This window comes from Vicia villosa, unplaced genomic scaffold (genome assembly GCF_029867415.1).
Source record: "Vicia villosa cultivar HV-30 ecotype Madison, WI unplaced genomic scaffold, Vvil1.0 ctg.002484F_1_1, whole genome shotgun sequence".
In the NCBI taxonomy this organism is placed as follows: Eukaryota; Viridiplantae; Streptophyta; class Magnoliopsida; order Fabales; family Fabaceae; genus Vicia; species Vicia villosa.
In genome coordinates, this window is record NW_026705941.1 from 243,119 (window position 1) to 261,780 (window position 18,662).

General features: G+C 33.9%; 2 protein-coding genes and 1 non-coding gene across 3 annotated transcripts; 2 read left to right on the top strand and 1 right to left on the bottom strand.

Annotated features, from left to right (window-relative positions):
- Window positions 1–1,384: 1,384 nt before the first annotated feature.
- On the bottom strand, window positions 1,385–5,834 carry LOC131638913 (ABC transporter I family member 21-like). Its single transcript, XM_058909443.1, has 6 exons — window positions 5,439–5,834; window positions 5,204–5,364; window positions 3,370–3,421; window positions 2,960–3,096; window positions 2,222–2,308; window positions 1,385–1,884 (listed from the first exon to the last, which is right to left on the bottom strand). Exons 1-6 carry the CDS (start codon window positions 5,590–5,592, stop codon window positions 1,600–1,602), a joined length of 876 nt encoding a protein of 291 aa, XP_058765426.1. The 5' UTR covers window positions 5,593–5,834; the 3' UTR covers window positions 1,385–1,599.
- A 4,288-nt stretch (window positions 5,835–10,122) lies between these two features.
- Window positions 10,123–16,456, top strand: LOC131638923 (protein CHROMATIN REMODELING 8). Its single transcript, XM_058909449.1, has 7 exons — window positions 10,123–10,449; window positions 10,575–11,108; window positions 11,313–11,715; window positions 12,193–13,063; window positions 13,773–14,382; window positions 14,703–15,167; window positions 15,468–16,456. Exons 1-7 carry the CDS (start codon window positions 10,360–10,362, stop codon window positions 16,143–16,145), a joined length of 3,651 nt encoding a protein of 1,216 aa, XP_058765432.1. The 5' UTR covers window positions 10,123–10,359; the 3' UTR covers window positions 16,146–16,456.
- A 711-nt stretch (window positions 16,457–17,167) lies between these two features.
- Window positions 17,168–17,249, top strand: TRNAS-AGA (transfer RNA serine (anticodon AGA)). The gene has a single exon. It is a non-coding gene; the product is annotated as a tRNA-Ser (tRNA).
- The last annotated feature ends 1,413 nt before the right edge of the window (window positions 17,250–18,662 follow it).

The following is an 18,662-nucleotide window of genomic DNA, read 5'->3' on the forward strand; positions in this document are numbered from 1 at the left end:
GTTTTAAATTTCCTATAACCTAACTCCTTCAGTACACCTACCAACTAAAAAACTCCACTTGTCGACATCTATTTTTAAATCATCAACCAATCCTCCTTCATACACACTTAATTCATCAATGAATTCACCACTATTTTTCAATCATCAACTAGTCCCCTTTCATACACACTTAATTCATCATCAATTAATTCACCACTGTGATGAATTATTAAAATCAATTTTAAAATTAAATTGTTCCTTAATAAAATTTAAAAAAAACAAAGTCCTGAAAACTAAAACATTTTGAAACCCTAAATATTAGTCAGCTAAACGCATAGAATCCTCAAATATAATACAAATAACATTTGAAAAAGACAAAAGCCTTAAAACTACGACAAATACCAGTTGCATAATGAATTCTCGAAAATACCTACTAACATGTATTCAATAATGGTATCGCCTTCAAAACTTCAATAACGTCTTCACTTCCCTTTGATATCGGCTTCAATTTCGCCATCAAGTACGCTTTCGATTTTGCAAATCGCCTCCTTTCCTCCTCACCTTCGCATCGTTTCTCTTCTAGGATTTGTTTAATATCCCTTTGTGATTTCTGATTTGTAAGTCATTTCTAAATATTTCCTTTGAGTTTCTTTTTTATTATAATGTTATTTCCACATGAGCGCCACATCTATGCCAATTGGACAATTTTTTTGACTTTGACTAACGGACCTAACAGAAAGGATTAACGTGGCGTTGTTTTAAGAATTAAAGGATCAATTTAAACTTTTTAAAAATTTAAGGGACCAAATTAGACTTCGAGGTAAAATTATGAGACAAAAAATATTTTGTAAAAAAAAACTACTCTTTTCACCATGTTTATGAAGTTGCTATTGCCAGCTTTTCTCTCAACGTGGTTAATAATATCTTACTTTCTCCAATCACCAAACACACACGAAAAAGATAGAGGGGGGAGATAGACAAATACCATACACAGCGTTGAATATAATGTTTGTATTTTTATTCAATCGAGTACAGTAAAAGAATCGCACAGCATATAGTGAAGATTTCACATTGCAAGCTTTCTAGTTTACAAGTTCCTATCCCAAACTTCCAACTTTTTGTAAATCAAAATCTTCCGCAAAGCTATTTAAAGCCTAGTTAAGGGAAAGAATATCACCTTTCACTTTAAACTTATCAACACGACAAATTGATATCAACATATACTCAGCAAACCTGACACATGTGCCTTAATTATACGGTTACACAAGTTTCTTTCATTTACGGGCAAAAGCCAGCCCCACGTGATTTTATTACACACTGAACAATTATAAAGCTATGATTTAAGCATGCTTGTTTAAGCATAAAGGAACTGCAGAAAAATACATAAAAGAAACCAAAAAAAAAGAAGAAGCTATAAGCCGCTAAAAGCTGTTTAACTGGCTTAAAGGAAATGATATAGCTATATATAAGGGAATATTACACATTTAATCATGACTAAGACAGATGCAAAACCTAGCCAAAAAATTATTTGGTGTTGTATAATCATATATGAAATGACAAATCACTCGGTACATATTTTCGCCTCAAATTATTTTCATAACCAATTGGTGTCGATGGAGACTATCGATAATATGCCATGTGTCTGGATGAAAAGAATGGAGAGCTAGCGAAGGGATTTCCTTGAGCATTAGATGTATTGATGACGGGTTTCTTCTTTTCAATCTTTGTTTCAGCACGGAGCCATGACTCTACAACAGACAGAAGATTAGCTGAAGATTTCAACTCATTAACATCTGATATTTTTTCTGCTCTTCTCAGTTCGCCTTCTTGTATGTATGCCAAATGGGTGGCCCATGTCTCTAGTCCATCAAAAATGTGAGTTGCATATACAATTGTAGCTTCTCTCTGCCGGAAAAAAAACATACAAAAATAATTATTGTTTCTGAACTCAACTTTCCCGCCTTTGCAAGATGGGCTCATTCAGCATCCCCTAAGTGATAATAATTTGTACCGAACCGTGGTTCTCCCTACCAAGTCCAGCGCCAATCACCACTGGACCAACTAACGATTGGTAGTATATTCTTTGATTTTTGTAGAAACTGAAGATCATATTCGTTCAATATTTTTTAAGATTACTTGTTTTAGTTCTATTGCATTGAGGTCATCCTCGTTGCAGTTTTCTCACACTTACATTCTGCATCTTTTAGCATGCATATATACAGATTACAGAGCTAGTGAATACCTGTTCACATTCTTCCTTGAAGAATTCCAATAAATCCATTCGGGTAACAACATCCAGGTCAACTGTAACCTCATCCAGCAAGAGGACCTGAAATGTCAATCAAGGGTTACAGCTTTAGATTGGATTGAGTTTGATGCATTAATAAATAAACACACTCACACAGTCACGCACGTAAATAAATCAAATACATTAACCAATTATTAGATATCAAATTGGGCATCTGCTTACTCGAAGAATAAGTCTTTAATTACATAAAATACTATCAAAGTAAAAGTTCTTTTAAAGTAAATCCCAGTCTACAAATTTTCATAGAACACAAATTACTTGATAATTCATCAAACAACTTAGATTTAATCCATAATATATATTTTAAACTACAAATATATGTGGACTACAAGATTGCATAGCTACAAATGTTCAATTTCATCTAAAACTTAATGTTCATGATCATTAATATAATATATCATATCACAATATTTAACTAGTGGATTAATTACACTTAATGTATATTGCGAGTTTTTAGAAGAATAACTTTTGCAAGAGTTACTCTTGAAGTGTGTGCAATTCAAAAGACATAATGAATTGCTAGAACTGAGAGGGTTTTATATTTCAAGAAAAGGAGGCCTAGATAAAGTAGGTGTACAAAGTTCACACTCAGGTGAAACCATTGACACTGACATTGTCCACAACAGCATAACTACAACATACAAAGACACTAGGAAACCTGAACCTTAATACCTTGTATGGATGAAGAAGACCCAGACAAATTTGCACTCTACGCCGCTGCCCATCGGAAACCTTATGCATTCGCCACTGCAGATCTATATCAAGCAGATCAATCAACTTGTCTCTCCTATCAGGATTAATGCCTTCGACTGTAAAAAGCAGGGGAGCATCTTAGTTTTTTTATACATTAAGATTAAAGAGTAAATGTTTTTGGATAACCTAATATCATGTGGAACTTGCATGCAACACTTGTATACATAACATCATTTCAGTGTTCATTACTTTACTACATCTTGTCCTTAATAGGAGTTTGCTGAAGGACTTCATGATATGATGCGATTATTTTTTCTCATGATATAGAAATTTAAAAAATAGAGATGTGTCGCATTTCATAACAAAGAAAACCGTGTTTGAAAACCCACCACCAAATATCATATGTTCTGCAGAGAAATCTCCCTGGAGTGGAATGTCTCCCTGGATAACATCAACAACATTAATATTAGAAATGGAATTGATCAATGCAAGGCAAAGTCCTAAGCTCAATTCTTATGTCCAATACTCAAATAAATAAAGAGGTTACATGAAGAAACATCAGAAAAATAAAAATTGTGTCAAAACAAAACTACTAAAGATTTAAAGATATATGGGTCACTAGATTTTACTATCATCAAGCTCTTGCTAGGACCTAAGTCCACATTATCCAGGTTGACAATAAATGTGTGACATACAAAATGAAAACAAGGATTAGAGAAAATCAATCTATAGTTCTGGCTAAGAGAACACAGAGGGCTGTGCATGTATACTACAGACATGACTCCTACATTTGTCTCATAATATTTATCAAAAACCTAAATATTTGGCTTTATTCCACCTGGAAAAGTGGGGACAAAATAATCAATTAAAATTTAATAGAAAGGCCAGCCATTAATCAATGTTGTAAATTGATTCTACTCTTAAGAATTTGAAAACCACCATATCATTGAAAGAGTTACACTTTCTATAGGTAAAATATATTATAGAAGATACTTCAGTAACTATACCCTGTCCTCAAAACTAAGATTACATCAATAAAAAACTTCCATTAGGAAGAAACAGGCTCAAGGAGAAAACAAGATTAAAAAACACTGGGGTAACAAAAAACACCAACTCTTTCTCCCAATGCATTATTAGAGCTTAAAACCTTAAACAGTAAGGGCTGGTTGGGATTGAAATATTAACTACAGATGCGACATTCAAGAAGTCCTAAATCTATACAAGTGTGGTCCAACTCCAAATACATATGTGACATGTTTTGATCAACTTATTTGATCTGATCTATTGGCATAAACACTTGGAAGACTATGACCCTATTTGAATAAACAACTTAATTTGCAGCTTATAGCATAAATGTTTATCATGATAAACAATTATAATTAAGTTATTTCTATAACAAAAGATAAAATAAGTTTACATTGTTTTCACATAATCTATGACCTGTTTTGGAGAGCTTGTGAAAATAAGCTGAAAACAGCTTATGAACACGGCATAAGATGTTTCCATAGGTTCTAGCAAACAGTCTCGTGAGTGCTTATGCAAGCAATATAAGCTTAAGTTTGCCAATTCAACATGTCCTATTTGGGAGTGCATACAGAAACAACTAACGGCATTGCCATAAGTTGTTTTCAGCTTCATTCTATAAGCATTCCAAAATAACTAATGAAAACAATTTACATAAGCTTCATTCTATTAGGAAATGTATAACGGCATTGCCATAAGTTGTTTTCAGCTTTATTCCATAAGCTTTCCAAAATAACTAATGAAAACAATCTACATAGGCTTCATTCTACGAATCAGTCTCAGTCTCAGAAGTGCCTAAGTCAACAAATAAACTTAAATATGTCAATTCAACACGCCCTATTTAGGAGTGCTGAACGGAACAACTTACGACATATCATAAGTAGTTCTCAACTTCATTTACAAAAACAATTCACAATTTATATAAAAATAAATTGACTCTATTTTATCTTTTGTTATAGAAAAAAACTTATATTTAAGCACTTATATGATACAACATTATGAACCAAAGTTGTCTCACAATAATAAACCACCAGCAATTTATTTGGCCAATATGACACGGCATTATGAATCAAAGACAGTCTCCGAATCCGAACAAACAGTGAACTAACTGAGCAATTGCGAAAACGCAGATGCGAACCCTAATTCATGACAGCATTGAGAAATCATCAAAAAGAACCGAACACAAAATTCAAAACTCACAGCGCAACCGACGTTTTTACTCCAAGATCCACCCAAATAAGCAAGATCTCCACTACAAACAAGCTGCGTATCATGAAAAGCGGAACAATTCAACACACGCACAACGTCTTTCCCTCCAACCATATGTTTCCCAGCCAAAATCTTCAGCAAAGTCGTCTTCCCTACAAAATCACAATTAACAAGTTAACAAACTGCTCCAAGCAATTCTAAACAGCGACAAAAGATCAACGTTTACCGGATCCGTTAGCACCGACGAGGAGGCATCGAGATCCAGGAGCGACGTGGAGGTTGAAGTCGAGGAAAAGCGGCGGGAGTTGCTGTAGTCCGTCGTATGAGAATTGCATGCCTTGGACTTGGATTCCTCCGGAATTTTCATTCTCTCTCGCCATTGTGATTTGGAACTGTAACGGTAGTAACTAACTGGAAGTAGAAGTGGGAATGAAGATGATGGAGATGGAGGTTTTTAAGTTTCTCTAGTTTGGATTTCGCGCCGATACAAAACGAACACGTTTGCGTCGGGTGGTTGTGAACGAAACCTGTGAATAAACGATAATCCACGTCGCTTCTTTCTTCCACCTACCTCTTTTTCCATAATGATGGAAAAGTTGAACCTCGTGTTGTTTGGTGTAAACATTCAACAAAAGAGAACAAACAATTTTTTTAATGCTCCTAAAATAAAATACTAGAAAAAAGAGTATTTAGTATTTAAATACTCCTTAAACAAAATAATAATAATAAAAAAAAATAGACTATTGAGTATTGACGAAGTATATGCATATAGCTGTTTTCAAAATCAAACCAATCTAATAATAAAAGTTTGTTAATTGTATCAAATCAAATAAAAATTATAATAAATTTCATATTTGATTCTATATGTTTAGGCAATTTTTCAACCGAACAACGCAGTTCAGTTTAGTTTGCAGTTTGTATTTTACAAATCAAATCGAACAAATTAAATCGTATTATGTTACAACACAAACTTCACTTAACCCACGTTCAACCCAAATCTAAATCTATTCTACCTTACCCTTATGATTTTACAAACGATTTTCTGTTTCTCACACTTATGGTTTTTGTTTCAGTTTTCTTAAATCTCTTTTAGTAGTATCACATATTCTTTACATCTTCTTCATCAAGCGTGTATCGCCTCTTCATTTTTAATCTCTCCTCTTTTATGTTCTTTCTTTCCATCTTCTCATTTTTATGTTATTGTTATCTCTTTCAATTTTGTTTTTATCGCATATCGTCTTCTCTAATATCTCATCTCTTATGATATTTCTTTTTCAACTTCTCTAATATCTCATCTCTTATGATCTTTTTTTTTTTTCAACTTCTCTAATATATCTTCTCCTTTATTTTCTATTTCATTATAATGTTTTTTATATTTGTTTTATGCTAGTGTTTATGTTTTTTATTCCACTTTTATCTAATCTAATTTTTGTATATTAAATGGCAAGTTGTTGTCTAAATATGATGAGTTTTTTTCGTTATTTGGTAATGTATGAATGACTAAACACAAAGTTATGATTTCATCTACATATGTATGAATGATTCAATACAAGCCTTGTAAAAAACAAATCAACCAAACCAACCCAAATCGCATTGGCTTGGTTTAGGTTGATTTTGTTGTATTTTGTTGTATTTTTAAAAGTCAATCTATCCCACACCAACGAGGCTATCTCACAAGTAACAAAAAGATGAAGAGCAATTTTAACTAAAAACCCGCATAATAGATAAGAAATCATACTAGGGTTTGATAACACTTATATTCTAAACTAGTTGTCCCTGGAAGGAAATTTATCCTACAATAACTGCCAAGAAAAGACAAGATCTTAAATGGAGTCTAACTACTCCAAATAAAAGGGAGGGATTTGGCTCTGAATTGGAAAATGGGTCATAGAAGAAGTCAAACTCTCCATCTCAATGAGGTAAGCATAAGTCACTAAAAATCACCATCATTAAAGTGCTTCCAAATCCACTTATCTATTTCTATGGTAAGAGTAACATCTTTAATCAAGGCGTATAAGTCATGAAAACATGCATCTCTTTAAGGAAAAAAAACTCTCTTTCATCTAAAGTCTCAGGCCAAGTTCCTATTGACAACCTCTAATATCTCAACCACCATCCCTTATGCCTCGAGAGAGATAGAAAGCAAACCAAAACACTTAAACTTTAATGGGATGTTTCGTAAGCAAGGGTCTTGCCAAAAGAAAGTATGAAAAGCCAATCAGATTTACATTCCTCTTTATCCTTAGATAATATACCTATTTCCATCGGAATGATGAAGAGCATAAACCACTGGCATTACCTCCACTATGGCAGGTGTTCCGGGCCGACCATTCGTAAGGAGTTACAACTCATCTAGAATGTTCGTAGTGTAGGGGAACTACCCTATAGACGAATACATGCGGTATAAGTCCAAGATACATCCAACAGATCCCGACATCACACGTCTAGTAAATAATGAGTTATTGTACCCGCTCCATTATATAAAGAGAACGCATGCCAAATTCAGTTACACAATTTGAAATTCAAATTTCATTCACTTTTCTCCTTCCCATACTAACTTGAGCACTAGATTGCTAACCTTGTAGGTCAACCCCCTTTTTAACCGCATTAAAAGCTCAGATCCACTGTTGTTCATCACCATCATTATTCTCCAACCAATTGTGGTTCCCTAACGGAACAGGATAAGATATAAATATCTTTGTATCTAGCTATTTGAATATCCTTCTAGAGACCTGAGTCCCTTAGAAGAAACCTCAATCTCCACTTTTTCATAAGGGTAAGATTAGGCAGTTGGAGATCCTTACTCCTAACCCTCACTACTTTTAGGTTTACACATAATCTCAATTCACCCAAGGAATCTTAGACACACTCTTCAACCCTCCCAAAAGAACCTTCATTGTAAATTCATAATCTTCTTCCACACCATAACAAGCATTTTAAAAAACGATAAAAAATATAGAAATATCATTAATCACCAAATTAAGGAAACCATTATATCCCTCTGACTCATATATTTATGCCTCAAAGAGTTAAGTACTTTTTTTTATTGGAAAGGCAATGTATTTAAATAGAGAAAAGCAATGTCATATTCGAGACAATCCTCACTTGAACTAAGAAAGACATAGTCCACATTAACCCCAATAAGAAGAGGCTTGAAAAAGTTCACTCCAAGATCTGATACCCTCTCAAGAACTTTAAAAATAACCTTAATACACCATAAATTCTCTAGAGAAGGATCAACCATTAGAAGAGTGTCACCAGCATACTACATTTAAAAAATTACCAACCTAGAGTTACCAATTATATACCCATAATACAGACCGTGCTCTTCTACACTCACAATTAGACCACTAAGCCTCTCTGCCACCAAAAGTATAAGGAAAGGAGCAATGGAGTCCCATTGTTTTAAACCCCTTTGAATGCTAATATTTTTAGTAGGATACCTATTAACCAGCACCGCAAGATTCCCAACAAAGACACATACTTTCATCCAAGCCCTCTATTTCTCACTAAATCTGAATCTTATCATCATATAATCCAGGAAATTCCAACCAATGGAATCATATGGTTTCTCAAAACCAACCTTAAGAATAATGTAAGGTCTTTTAGATTTCTTGGCCAAGTCGACCACCTCATTAACAACCCTAACTTCTTGCACCAATATTCACCCCTTAAGAAAAGTCGTTTGGTTAGGGGAAATGAGCTTTTCCATCACAGACTCTAACCTGATGGCCAACATTTTAGCCATCAACTTATATAAGGAACATGCGAAGGAAATAGTTCGGAAGTCTCCCAGATAAGAGGGGGTTTAACCTTAGGGATCAGAGTCACAAAGTAAGAAGAAAAACTACGAGGTAGAATTACAAAACGATGAAAATGCTCAAACATGATCCCCAGGTTAACTCTGAGGAGGTTCCAGAGTCTTTTAAAAAAGAAGAAATTAAATCCATCTGAACCTGAACTTTTATCACCCTCACTTTGACACACACAAGTCATGCTCTTGAAGACTAAAGGAAACCCATAAAGAGAGATTATCATCATCAGAAAGAGAATGAAAGACTACACCACCTAGACGAGGTCTATCAACATCAAATTCTTTAAACACCCCTTGTTTAATATCATACATCTCTCAATCCCTCTCCAACTTCCAACGTGAAAATAACATTCATTCTACTCATACACTTAACGTAATTAAATCGACTATTTTAATAAAAAAAAATTACACAACATCATTCAACTAAGCTCGATCCACAAAATTAAATCTCTTTTAAATTTAAAAAAATTATTTTGAATAAATTGACAAGCATACTTAAAATAAAATTATATCAAATATGATAATTTTGTTTAATTATTTTAAAATATCATAGTCGTTCATTAAAAAATATTTTTTATTATTTATATTATTCAATTTAAAGTATATCAATTAAATTATGTATCATATTAATTTAATTAATAATATAATACATATTATACTACAAATTCTATATTTTAACAACAATAGTTATAATAAAACTGTGAGAAAACACTGCTGTTTGCTAGTTTTAAAAAAAATAACTAGACTAGATAAAAAAATCATTGAGAGTTTACACTGTCAACCAATGAGAAAATCTAATTTTTAATTTTAAAAAATTAAAATTATATGATAAATTAAAACAGTTGTATATATAAAACTATTTTACACTGACGGTACACTATTTTTACACTAAAAACAATTCTTTTACGAAGCAATAATGTAGAGAAAGGAGAGATTAAAAATAAAGATTGCAATTTAAAATTTACTAAGACAATTTTTTTATACATATAAAATATTTTAACGAGCGATTTAAACTAAAGAGTAAATATAATAATTTTACGATTCTTTTACTTTTTTCCCTAAAGTATGTTTTGGAATTATAAGAACGTATGTTTAAAAGAAAACAATGACGAATTAGTGGATTACTTAGGGGTTAGGGCATTGTTTCGTGTGTGTGGAAGAAGAATCATTCCAACACTACGAAACGACGTAGCATTCATTACCCAGGAACCTGGTAATCGATAAACCCTCTTTTCCTTTTGAATTGAAAATTCAATGCCCTTGAGTTACGGTGAAAATCATCGAAACCAAATTTTGTTTTAGCACAAGTTATTAATGTGACGAAACCAATTCAATGGAAGAAGAACAGGATCGAATTCTTCTTACTACTTTGGGCGTTAAATCCGCCAATCCTGAAGATATCGAACGCCGCGTTTTGGAAAAGGTATTTTTTAGGTTGAACTTCACTGATTTTGCTTAATTTGGAATCGATTTTGAACTTCAATTTGAAATTCGATCAAATAGATTGTAGTGTTGTTTTTGTTTACTTGAAAGTTGAAACTATTGTAGGCTAGGAATGGTGCAGTTACTGTTACTGAAGCTGAAGGGAACACTGAGGAAAACCAATGTTCTACTACTTTACCTGAAACCCTTGATCCGTTATCTGAACTTCATCAGAAGTTGAGGGCTATAGAATTTGAAATTGGCGCGGTTTCTTCGACTATTCAGCGGCCGAGAGACGTTGATAAGGATGGAGAAGGTGGTGATGTTGACGAGGAGGATTTGGAGGAAGGGGCTGACGAGGGAAATGGTTCTGAACTTCAGCGTGTTCTTGCTGCCGATAGGCTGAGAAGTCTTGAGAAAACGAAGGCGCAACTTGAGAAAGAGCTTTCTAGATTTTCTAAGGATGGTGATCCGCAAAGCATTGAGCGGAGAAAAGTCATATTTAGTTTAGTTAAGGAAGATAGGAAACCGAAGAAGAAGCTTAAAGATGATAGGAAATTGAGCAAGAGGCCTGCAAAACGGTTTAAGACGGTCTCGTTTGATGATGATGCTGATTTTGATGCTGTTCTCGATGCAGCCTCTACGGGCTTTGTAGAAACCGTGAGTTACTTCAATACTTGTGTTATTATTTACGACTATTAGTCTATTACCATATTTTTATCCTATTTTGCATTTTCGAAAGTAATGTTTATACTATTATAAGTGTTATATTGGATGTTATAATGTGTTAGAGAAGAATCAAATTTGAAGGATGTAGTTGGTGGTTCTTAATAAAAGAACTAATTTCTACTGCTTGTTTTTCAGGAAAGGGATGAATTGGTTAGAAAAGGAATTTTCACCCCTTTTCATAAGTTGAAGGGCTTTGAGCGCCGTATTCAACAACCTGAAGCATCAACTAGTCATAATGCTGCTGAGCAGGGAAATTCCAACAATCTTGTTTTGTCCAGTGTTGAAAGAGCTGCCAGATCATTTTCTCAGGCAGCAAGAGCTCGCCCAACATCCAAGCTGCTTGAGCCTGGAGAGGTACCGAAGCTTGATGCGCCCACTATTCCTTTTCGCAGGCTTAAGAAACCACTACAATTACCCAAACCTCAAGACAGTGAGGGGGATCTAAATACAGATTCAAAAAAGAAAAAGAGGCGACCTTTGCCTGGTAGGAAATGGACCAAACGTGTTTCTTCTGAGGATAGACAACTGGAAGGAAGTGGTATGTCTAGTTCTTATTTATACGGGGCACAAAGAATAGTAATAGAATATAAAAAATTGAGGTACTGGTTGTTCTGTGTTCTTTTAACATCAATAGGCTTCCTAGCTAGTAAAAGATTTGCAGGCCTGATGGTATCTTTGGATTCTTAAGAAGAGCTGATTCAGATATTTATTTATCTACTTTATCTGAAACTTTACAATGCCTTTACCATTAATACTTGCAATTGGTTATAATTTAAAAATGTAAGGTTTCGCATAAATATCTTTTATTTGTTATCTGTCTGATTTTTTACCGGTAGTTTGCATGTTCATAGTTAATACTGGTGAATTAAGATATGTATTGGCTTATGATCCATCATACACCGGTTTCAGTTCATGTCACTCACTACTTTAGACTGCTTTGTTTACTGTAGTATTATTATTTTCATTTATGTTTATGTTCTTATTCAATAGATTCAGTTCATTTATTTTATTGCAGAAAATGCTAATGGTGGCTTGGACACTTCCAGTTGTGATAGTTTAGAAGGCCATGATGTAGAACTTTCTGAACATGATTCTTCTTATGTCACATTAGAAGGTGGACTGAAAATCCCTGAGAACATATTTGAAGCTCTGTTTGACTATCAAAAGGTTGGTGTTCAATGGCTATGGGAGTTGCACTGCCAAAGAGCTGGTGGAATTATTGGTGATGAAATGGGTCTTGGGAAAACTATACAAGTATTATCATTTCTGGGTGCATTGCATTTTAGTGGCATGTATAAACCCAGCATTATTGTCTGTCCTGTCACACTCCTGCGACAGTGGAAAAGGGAAGCAAAAAAGTGGTATCCTAAATTCCATGTAGAACTTGTACATGATTCTGCGCATGATCTGGCTTCTGAAAAGAAGCGAGCTGAATCCGATGGAACAGACTCTGAAAGCAATAATTCAAGCGACAATGATTATGAGAGAAGTGTACCATCTAGAAACCCAAGAAAGTGGAAAACCCTGATAAACCGTGTCATGAGATCAGAATCTGGATTACTCATCACCACTTATGAGCAGCTAAGGATATTGGGGGACCAGTTGCTTGACTTTGAATGGGGTTATGCAGTTCTTGATGAAGGACATAAAATAAAGAATCCAAATGCAGAAGTCACCCTAGCTTGCAAACAGCTACAAACTGTACACCGCATCATCATGACTGGTGCACCTATTCAGAACAAACTGAGCGAGTTATGGTCGTTGTTTGATTTTGTTTTCCCTGGAAAATTGGGTGTTTTGCCTGTATTTGAAGCAGAGTTTGCAGTTCCTATAGCTGTTGGTGGATATTCAAATGCTTCTCCATTACAAGTATCCACAGCATACAGGTAGGCCAATATTGCTTTTATTTTGGTTTGGGAGGGGGGTAAATTAAAAAAATCAGCTTGACCATATTTTCAGTCGGGCGCTAAATTTTTTATTGTAGCATCTTCTCCCTGATCTATCTCAAATGTACAAATTAAGACATTTGTCATAAGTCAATTAGAATTTCTATTAAAATTGTAGAAACTTGTTCCCATGATTATTTTGTTTGGTGTAATTACACTGTCACATGTAAGCTGACCGAATTAAAAAAAAAATGGAGAACTACAACTCAGAAGTTCCTATAAAAAAAATTGTTCAAAAAGAGTTATGTGTATGATACTTTAATCTAGTCGATAATGTGTATGTTTGATTTATACTTAACTCTTGAGTGACCCCAAATCAACTGCGGAGCTCCTAAGGAACCATAAATAAGTTTGGAACTTTCTGACGTTAGTTCAATTAAATCGAACATGGTCTTTATTATTCATAAACTAGAAATACTTTCCCAGAAAACCCTAAATTCTAATCCTTAGAACATTACATTTAATTAGTTATAAATAACAACATATTCACCTAATGATATCCAGCTCTCTACAGAAAAAATGGAGGTAGATAAATATTTTTAATTTGATTGTTAGCATATTCCATGTAAGGATTAAGTTTATTTTTAATTAGATTGTTAGCATATCCTCATTTACCAATTAAATTGAATATTATTTTGTTGTTTTGCAGGTGTGCTGTTGTACTGCGTGATTTAATTATGCCTTATCTTCTCCGACGAATGAAGGCTGATGTAAATGCCCAACTTCCCAAGAAAACTGAGCATGTTCTGTTTTGCAGCCTTACACCAGAGCAAGTATCTGCTTATAGAGCATTTTTAGCCAGCACTGAAGTGGAAGAAATATTGGATGGAGGCAGGAATTCGCTTTATGGAATTGATGTGATGCGCAAGATCTGCAACCACCCAGACCTACTTGAAAGGGAACATGCCTTCAGTGATCCAGATTATGGAAATCCAGAACGTAGTGGGAAAATGAAAGTTGTAGCTCAAGTGCTCAATGTTTGGAAGGAGCAGGGTCACCGTGTTCTTCTTTTTACTCAAACCCAACAAATGCTTGACATTTTTGAGAAATATTTGACCACTTCTGGTCATATATACCGGAGAATGGATGGTCTCACTCCTGTAAAACATAGAATGGCTTTAATGGATGAATTTAATGCCTCAAGTGATATTTTTGTTTTCATTTTAACAACCAAAGTTGGGGGGTTGGGAACAAATCTTACTGGTGCAGATAGGGTGATCATCTTTGACCCTGATTGGAATCCTTCAACTGATATGCAGGTATGTTTGTTTCTAAAATGTTCTTTTGCTCTTGAAATGATTGAAAAGTGAAAACCTTTCCTTCATTTTTTCATGGCCAGTTTGTTAGTTTTGTCTGAATGTTTTATAAGGGGAAAAATGAAATTGAGAAAAACAGGAAAAGAAAAAAAAGCAAGAGTGAAGGGGTAATGAACAATGGCCTCTTTATCAACTCATTCAATTTCCTTCCATTTCCATCCCTATAAATGTGCCCTGAAGTTTAATGCCTCTGATAATTTTCAGATTAAATTTTTGTTTGTGAATTTGTATCAACTTCATTCTCATGGAGAATAATGTTCTAGGCTAGAGAGCGTGCGTGGCGAATTGGTCAGAAACGGGATGTGACAATATATAGGTTAATCACACGTGGAACTATAGAGGAGAAAGTGTATCATCGTCAGATTTACAAACATTTTCTCACCAATAAGATCTTGAAGAACCCACAACAGAAAAGGTTCTTCAAAGCCCGAGATATGAAAGATCTTTTTGTATTGAATGTGGATGGAGAAACCGGTTCAACAGAGACGTCGAATATTTTCAGTCAAATAGCTGAAGATGTAAATATTATTGGGACACATCAAGATAATCAGGATAATGAATCTAGTCATACTGCTGAATTGGGTTCCGAAGATGCTGCAGTTGGTAATGATGGCAAATCCCAAGGAGGATCTTCAAGAGGAAAAGGGAAAGAGAAGGTTGACAAAAGTAATGGAGTTGGTGAAGAAGCGAATATATTGAAAAGTCTTTTTGATGCTAATGGGATACATGTAAGCTTCTTCAGTATTTTTTAACTTACATCTAAAATATCATGCATCATTACTTTTATTTGATCATATTATTGGAAAGTGGAAACTACATTCGTTATAAGAGTACTAGTAGTTTTATTCAAGAATAAGCTAATTATGAAACAAGCAAACATATACTGATTTGTACCAGAATTACAAGGTATCTTTACCATGTATTGAAACTATATTAAAATCCACATATTGATCTGTTTCTTGTTTTTTAGTGTTCCCCTTTTACATATACTGTCAACTTTTGTGGCTAACTTGTTATATGATTGGTAGAGTGCCATGAACCATGATTTGATCATGGATGCCCATGATGAGGAGAAGATGAGACTTGACGAGCAAGCTTCCCAGGTTGCACAAAGAGCAGCAGAAGCTTTACGTAAGTCACGAATGATTCGAAGCAACGAAAGCGTCTCTGTTCCTACATGGACCGGAAGGTCAGGAGCTGCTGGTGCACCATCGTCTGTTCGGCGGAAGTTTGGTTCAACTGTGAATCCCCGGTTGCTAAATAATAGCAAAGCTTCTAATGAATCACCCAGCAGTGGATCTAACAAATTCAATGGATATGCTGCTGGGACGTCTTCTGGTAAGGCATTATCGTCTGCTGAAATATTATCTAAAATTCGAGGTAATCAAGAAAAAGCCGTCAGTGTTGGGCTTGAGCATCAGTTAGGAATGTCGTCAACTTCCACAAATCATTCAAGAGATGTTAGAACATCCAGGGCACCTGAAAATTCATCTGGATTCCAACCTGAAGTAATGATTCGAAAAATCTGCTCCTTTTTCCAACAGAAAGGTGGCAGTTGTAGTTCATCCAGCATAGTTCAGTATTTCAAGGACAGGATCCCGTCAAAAGATCTTGCCCTGTTCAAGAACATGTTAAAGGAAATAGCCACTCTGCAGAAAGGATCAAATGGTTCCTATTGGGTTCTGAGGCCAGAATATCAAGAATAGTATGCTATTCGCAAATAGCAAATACTTCGGTGCCTACTGCACAGTACTAGTCACAGAAGTTGAAGGAATACTGATTAAGGAGTCTGAATATTAGACGACAAAGCTTTTTCTGATATTAACAGGTTAATTTTTTTTTACTGAAATTAAGTTTTTGTTGGGATACGGGTGATAAGAATGCAAATTTGCACATTGGTGGGTTTCTTACCACAATTTTGTCCCGGAGAATGTGCTGCAAATAGGAGTTCTGTAAAGCCTCTTCTTTCTAATGTGCTGCAATTAGTAGTTTTGTCTCTGCATATATTTTTATTCTTGATCCTTACGATTCAGTTATAATCCTGCAAAATTTATTCACATTGGAAAAAAAAATTTGGACAATTCATATTGAAATAATATATGTAATATGTAGAATATTTTATTTTAATATTTAAAAGAAGTATTAAATGAATATTTCATTGTCTAATTTCAATACGAATTAATTTTAACTAAAACAAAACACCAAATATCGGAAGTGATATAATTAAAAGGATTAAAAACAAAAATAATTTTGACAGGGCTGTAAGTAAGTAATAAATATCCTTCGGAGAGGTTAAAAACATGTTTAAATTTTGTGTATTATGCTTAAGTTATTATAATCAACTTTATATAATAATAGTAAATACATCAATGCATAGTAAGAGTGATATATTTTAAAGTATTAAAAACATTTTTACAAAAAATAAAATCACATTTATAAAAATTATTTAATCCAAAATAAGTTTTTACAATGTAATTTTACTTTTTATCTTTAAATTATATTCTCTAATTAATATTTATAATTTACTATTTCTCTCACCTTTCATTAACGATGATTAAAATACGTCAATAAAAATAATTTAGTAAAATTGATATTCATTTATCACATTTCTTACTCTTATGTGAAAAATTATTATATTTCTGGAAAGAGCACTTATTATATAGTTAAAAAGTAAAAGTGTTCTAACTACAATATAAGTATTGTGTTAATGATCATCTTAAACAAGAAGGTGGACGTGCCGGAGTGGTTATCGGGCATGACTAGAAATCATGTGGGCTTTGCCCGCGCAGGTTCGAATCCTGCCGTCCACGTTTTTATTTTTTTATATTTTATTTTGATGAAATCTCTAAACAATGTGTTAATAGTGTTATCCCTTACTTTAGAACTATGTATTATCTCTTACTTTAGTCCAAGATTTTGATGTTAGGTCCCATTTGATCCTTCAGTTTCGAAACGATAAGTTTTGAAATGAGAACCTTAACCTCCTATGAAGATGGTCTCGTCCCTTGAACGATGTTAGGACCCACATGACCCCTTAATTAGGAAGAGAGGGTCTCGACCCTTAATAAAGATCACCTCAGCCTTTTTGCAATGTTAAGCTCCACTTGACATTCTATTTAAAAACACGAGAACCTCGACCTCTGATAAAGATGACCTCGACCCTTCAAATAAGTTGGGAAGGCCTCATCCCCTTAAAAAGGTGACCTCACTCCTTCAACGATGTTAGGCTCCCCCTTGACTCTGCAGCTAAGATAATTGGACGTTGGTTCCTTATAAAGATGACATTGACTCTTCAGCAATGCTAGGCCTCAACCAAACCTTTAACTAATGAGATGACTTCGATCTCTTATGAAAAGGACTATATCTTTTTCCCATTCAGTTGCAAGGAGGATGATCTCATCACCCATTACAAGGAAGTTTCACCAAATAAGATGAGTCATAACCACCTAACACTTAACTAACATATAACATCTAGTTACTTCTTGTATAAAACTAATTTAAATATCTTAATATAACAATGATTTTATGGCATAAGCTTCATAGTTACTTACTACACATTTTTACATTTTCGAAAAACACCACAAGGTTTAGTTCTAACCTCAACTAAGACGACATAACATATCATTTACAAACATGAGATGAACTCATTGAATGGATCATTGTTAAACATACTTCTATATTCTAATTTTTAACCCTCTTATAAACCTTTGATTTTTCAATGACTTCGTCACAAGATATACATTATTTCTCAGTTTTTAGCTTATGAATTATTTTGGTCATTTAACTTAATAAATCAAAACTTTTAATACAATCCTCGCATGATTAAAACTTTTTTATATCACTTTCTACTAGTTTGATCATGTATACTTGCCTTCATCATTTGAATCAATAATTGTCTTTGTCTCCCATATGTGTATTTCTTTATGGAGTAGTGTCCATATTGACCAAACTGTGATTATTTCTACTTAACAAACATGTTTTGTTTATACTAGTGAAAGAAAGCTTTCAACTGTCAGCTTGGATCAGGAGCTTGTGATCTAATGGCGTGAACACACTTGATTATCTTTCGCTGTATTTATTCTTTAGAGTTTTATGGCAGACATTCATATTGTATACATACTATATGTTGTTTTTGTAATGTATGCAAAATCGAATGTCATTTACCTACTTGTATAAGTACTCAATACCAGTTTAATAATATCTTAGTGATATGATTATATACA

Excerpts from the sequence above, each read along its gene's own strand:
- LOC131638913 (XM_058909443.1), bottom strand. The coding sequence starts at position 5,592 with ATGGCGAGAGAGAATGAAAATTCCGGAGGAATCCAAGTCCAAGGCATG. Across the intron at positions 3,097-3,369 it reads AGAACATATGATATTTGGTG|TCGAAGGCATTAATCCTGAT; the intron begins GTGGGTTTTCAA and ends TGCTTTTTACAG. Across the intron at positions 1,885-2,221 it reads TCAAGGAAGAATGTGAACAG|AGAGAAGCTACAATTGTATA; the intron begins GTATTCACTAGC and ends TTTTTCCGGCAG.
- LOC131638923 (XM_058909449.1), top strand. The coding sequence starts at position 10,360 with ATGGAAGAAGAACAGGATCGAATTCTTCTTACTACTTTGGGCGTTAAA. Across the intron at positions 13,064-13,772 it reads CAAGTATCCACAGCATACAG|GTGTGCTGTTGTACTGCGTG; the intron begins GTAGGCCAATAT and ends GTTGTTTTGCAG. Across the intron at positions 14,383-14,702 it reads ATCCTTCAACTGATATGCAG|GCTAGAGAGCGTGCGTGGCG; the intron begins GTATGTTTGTTT and ends ATAATGTTCTAG.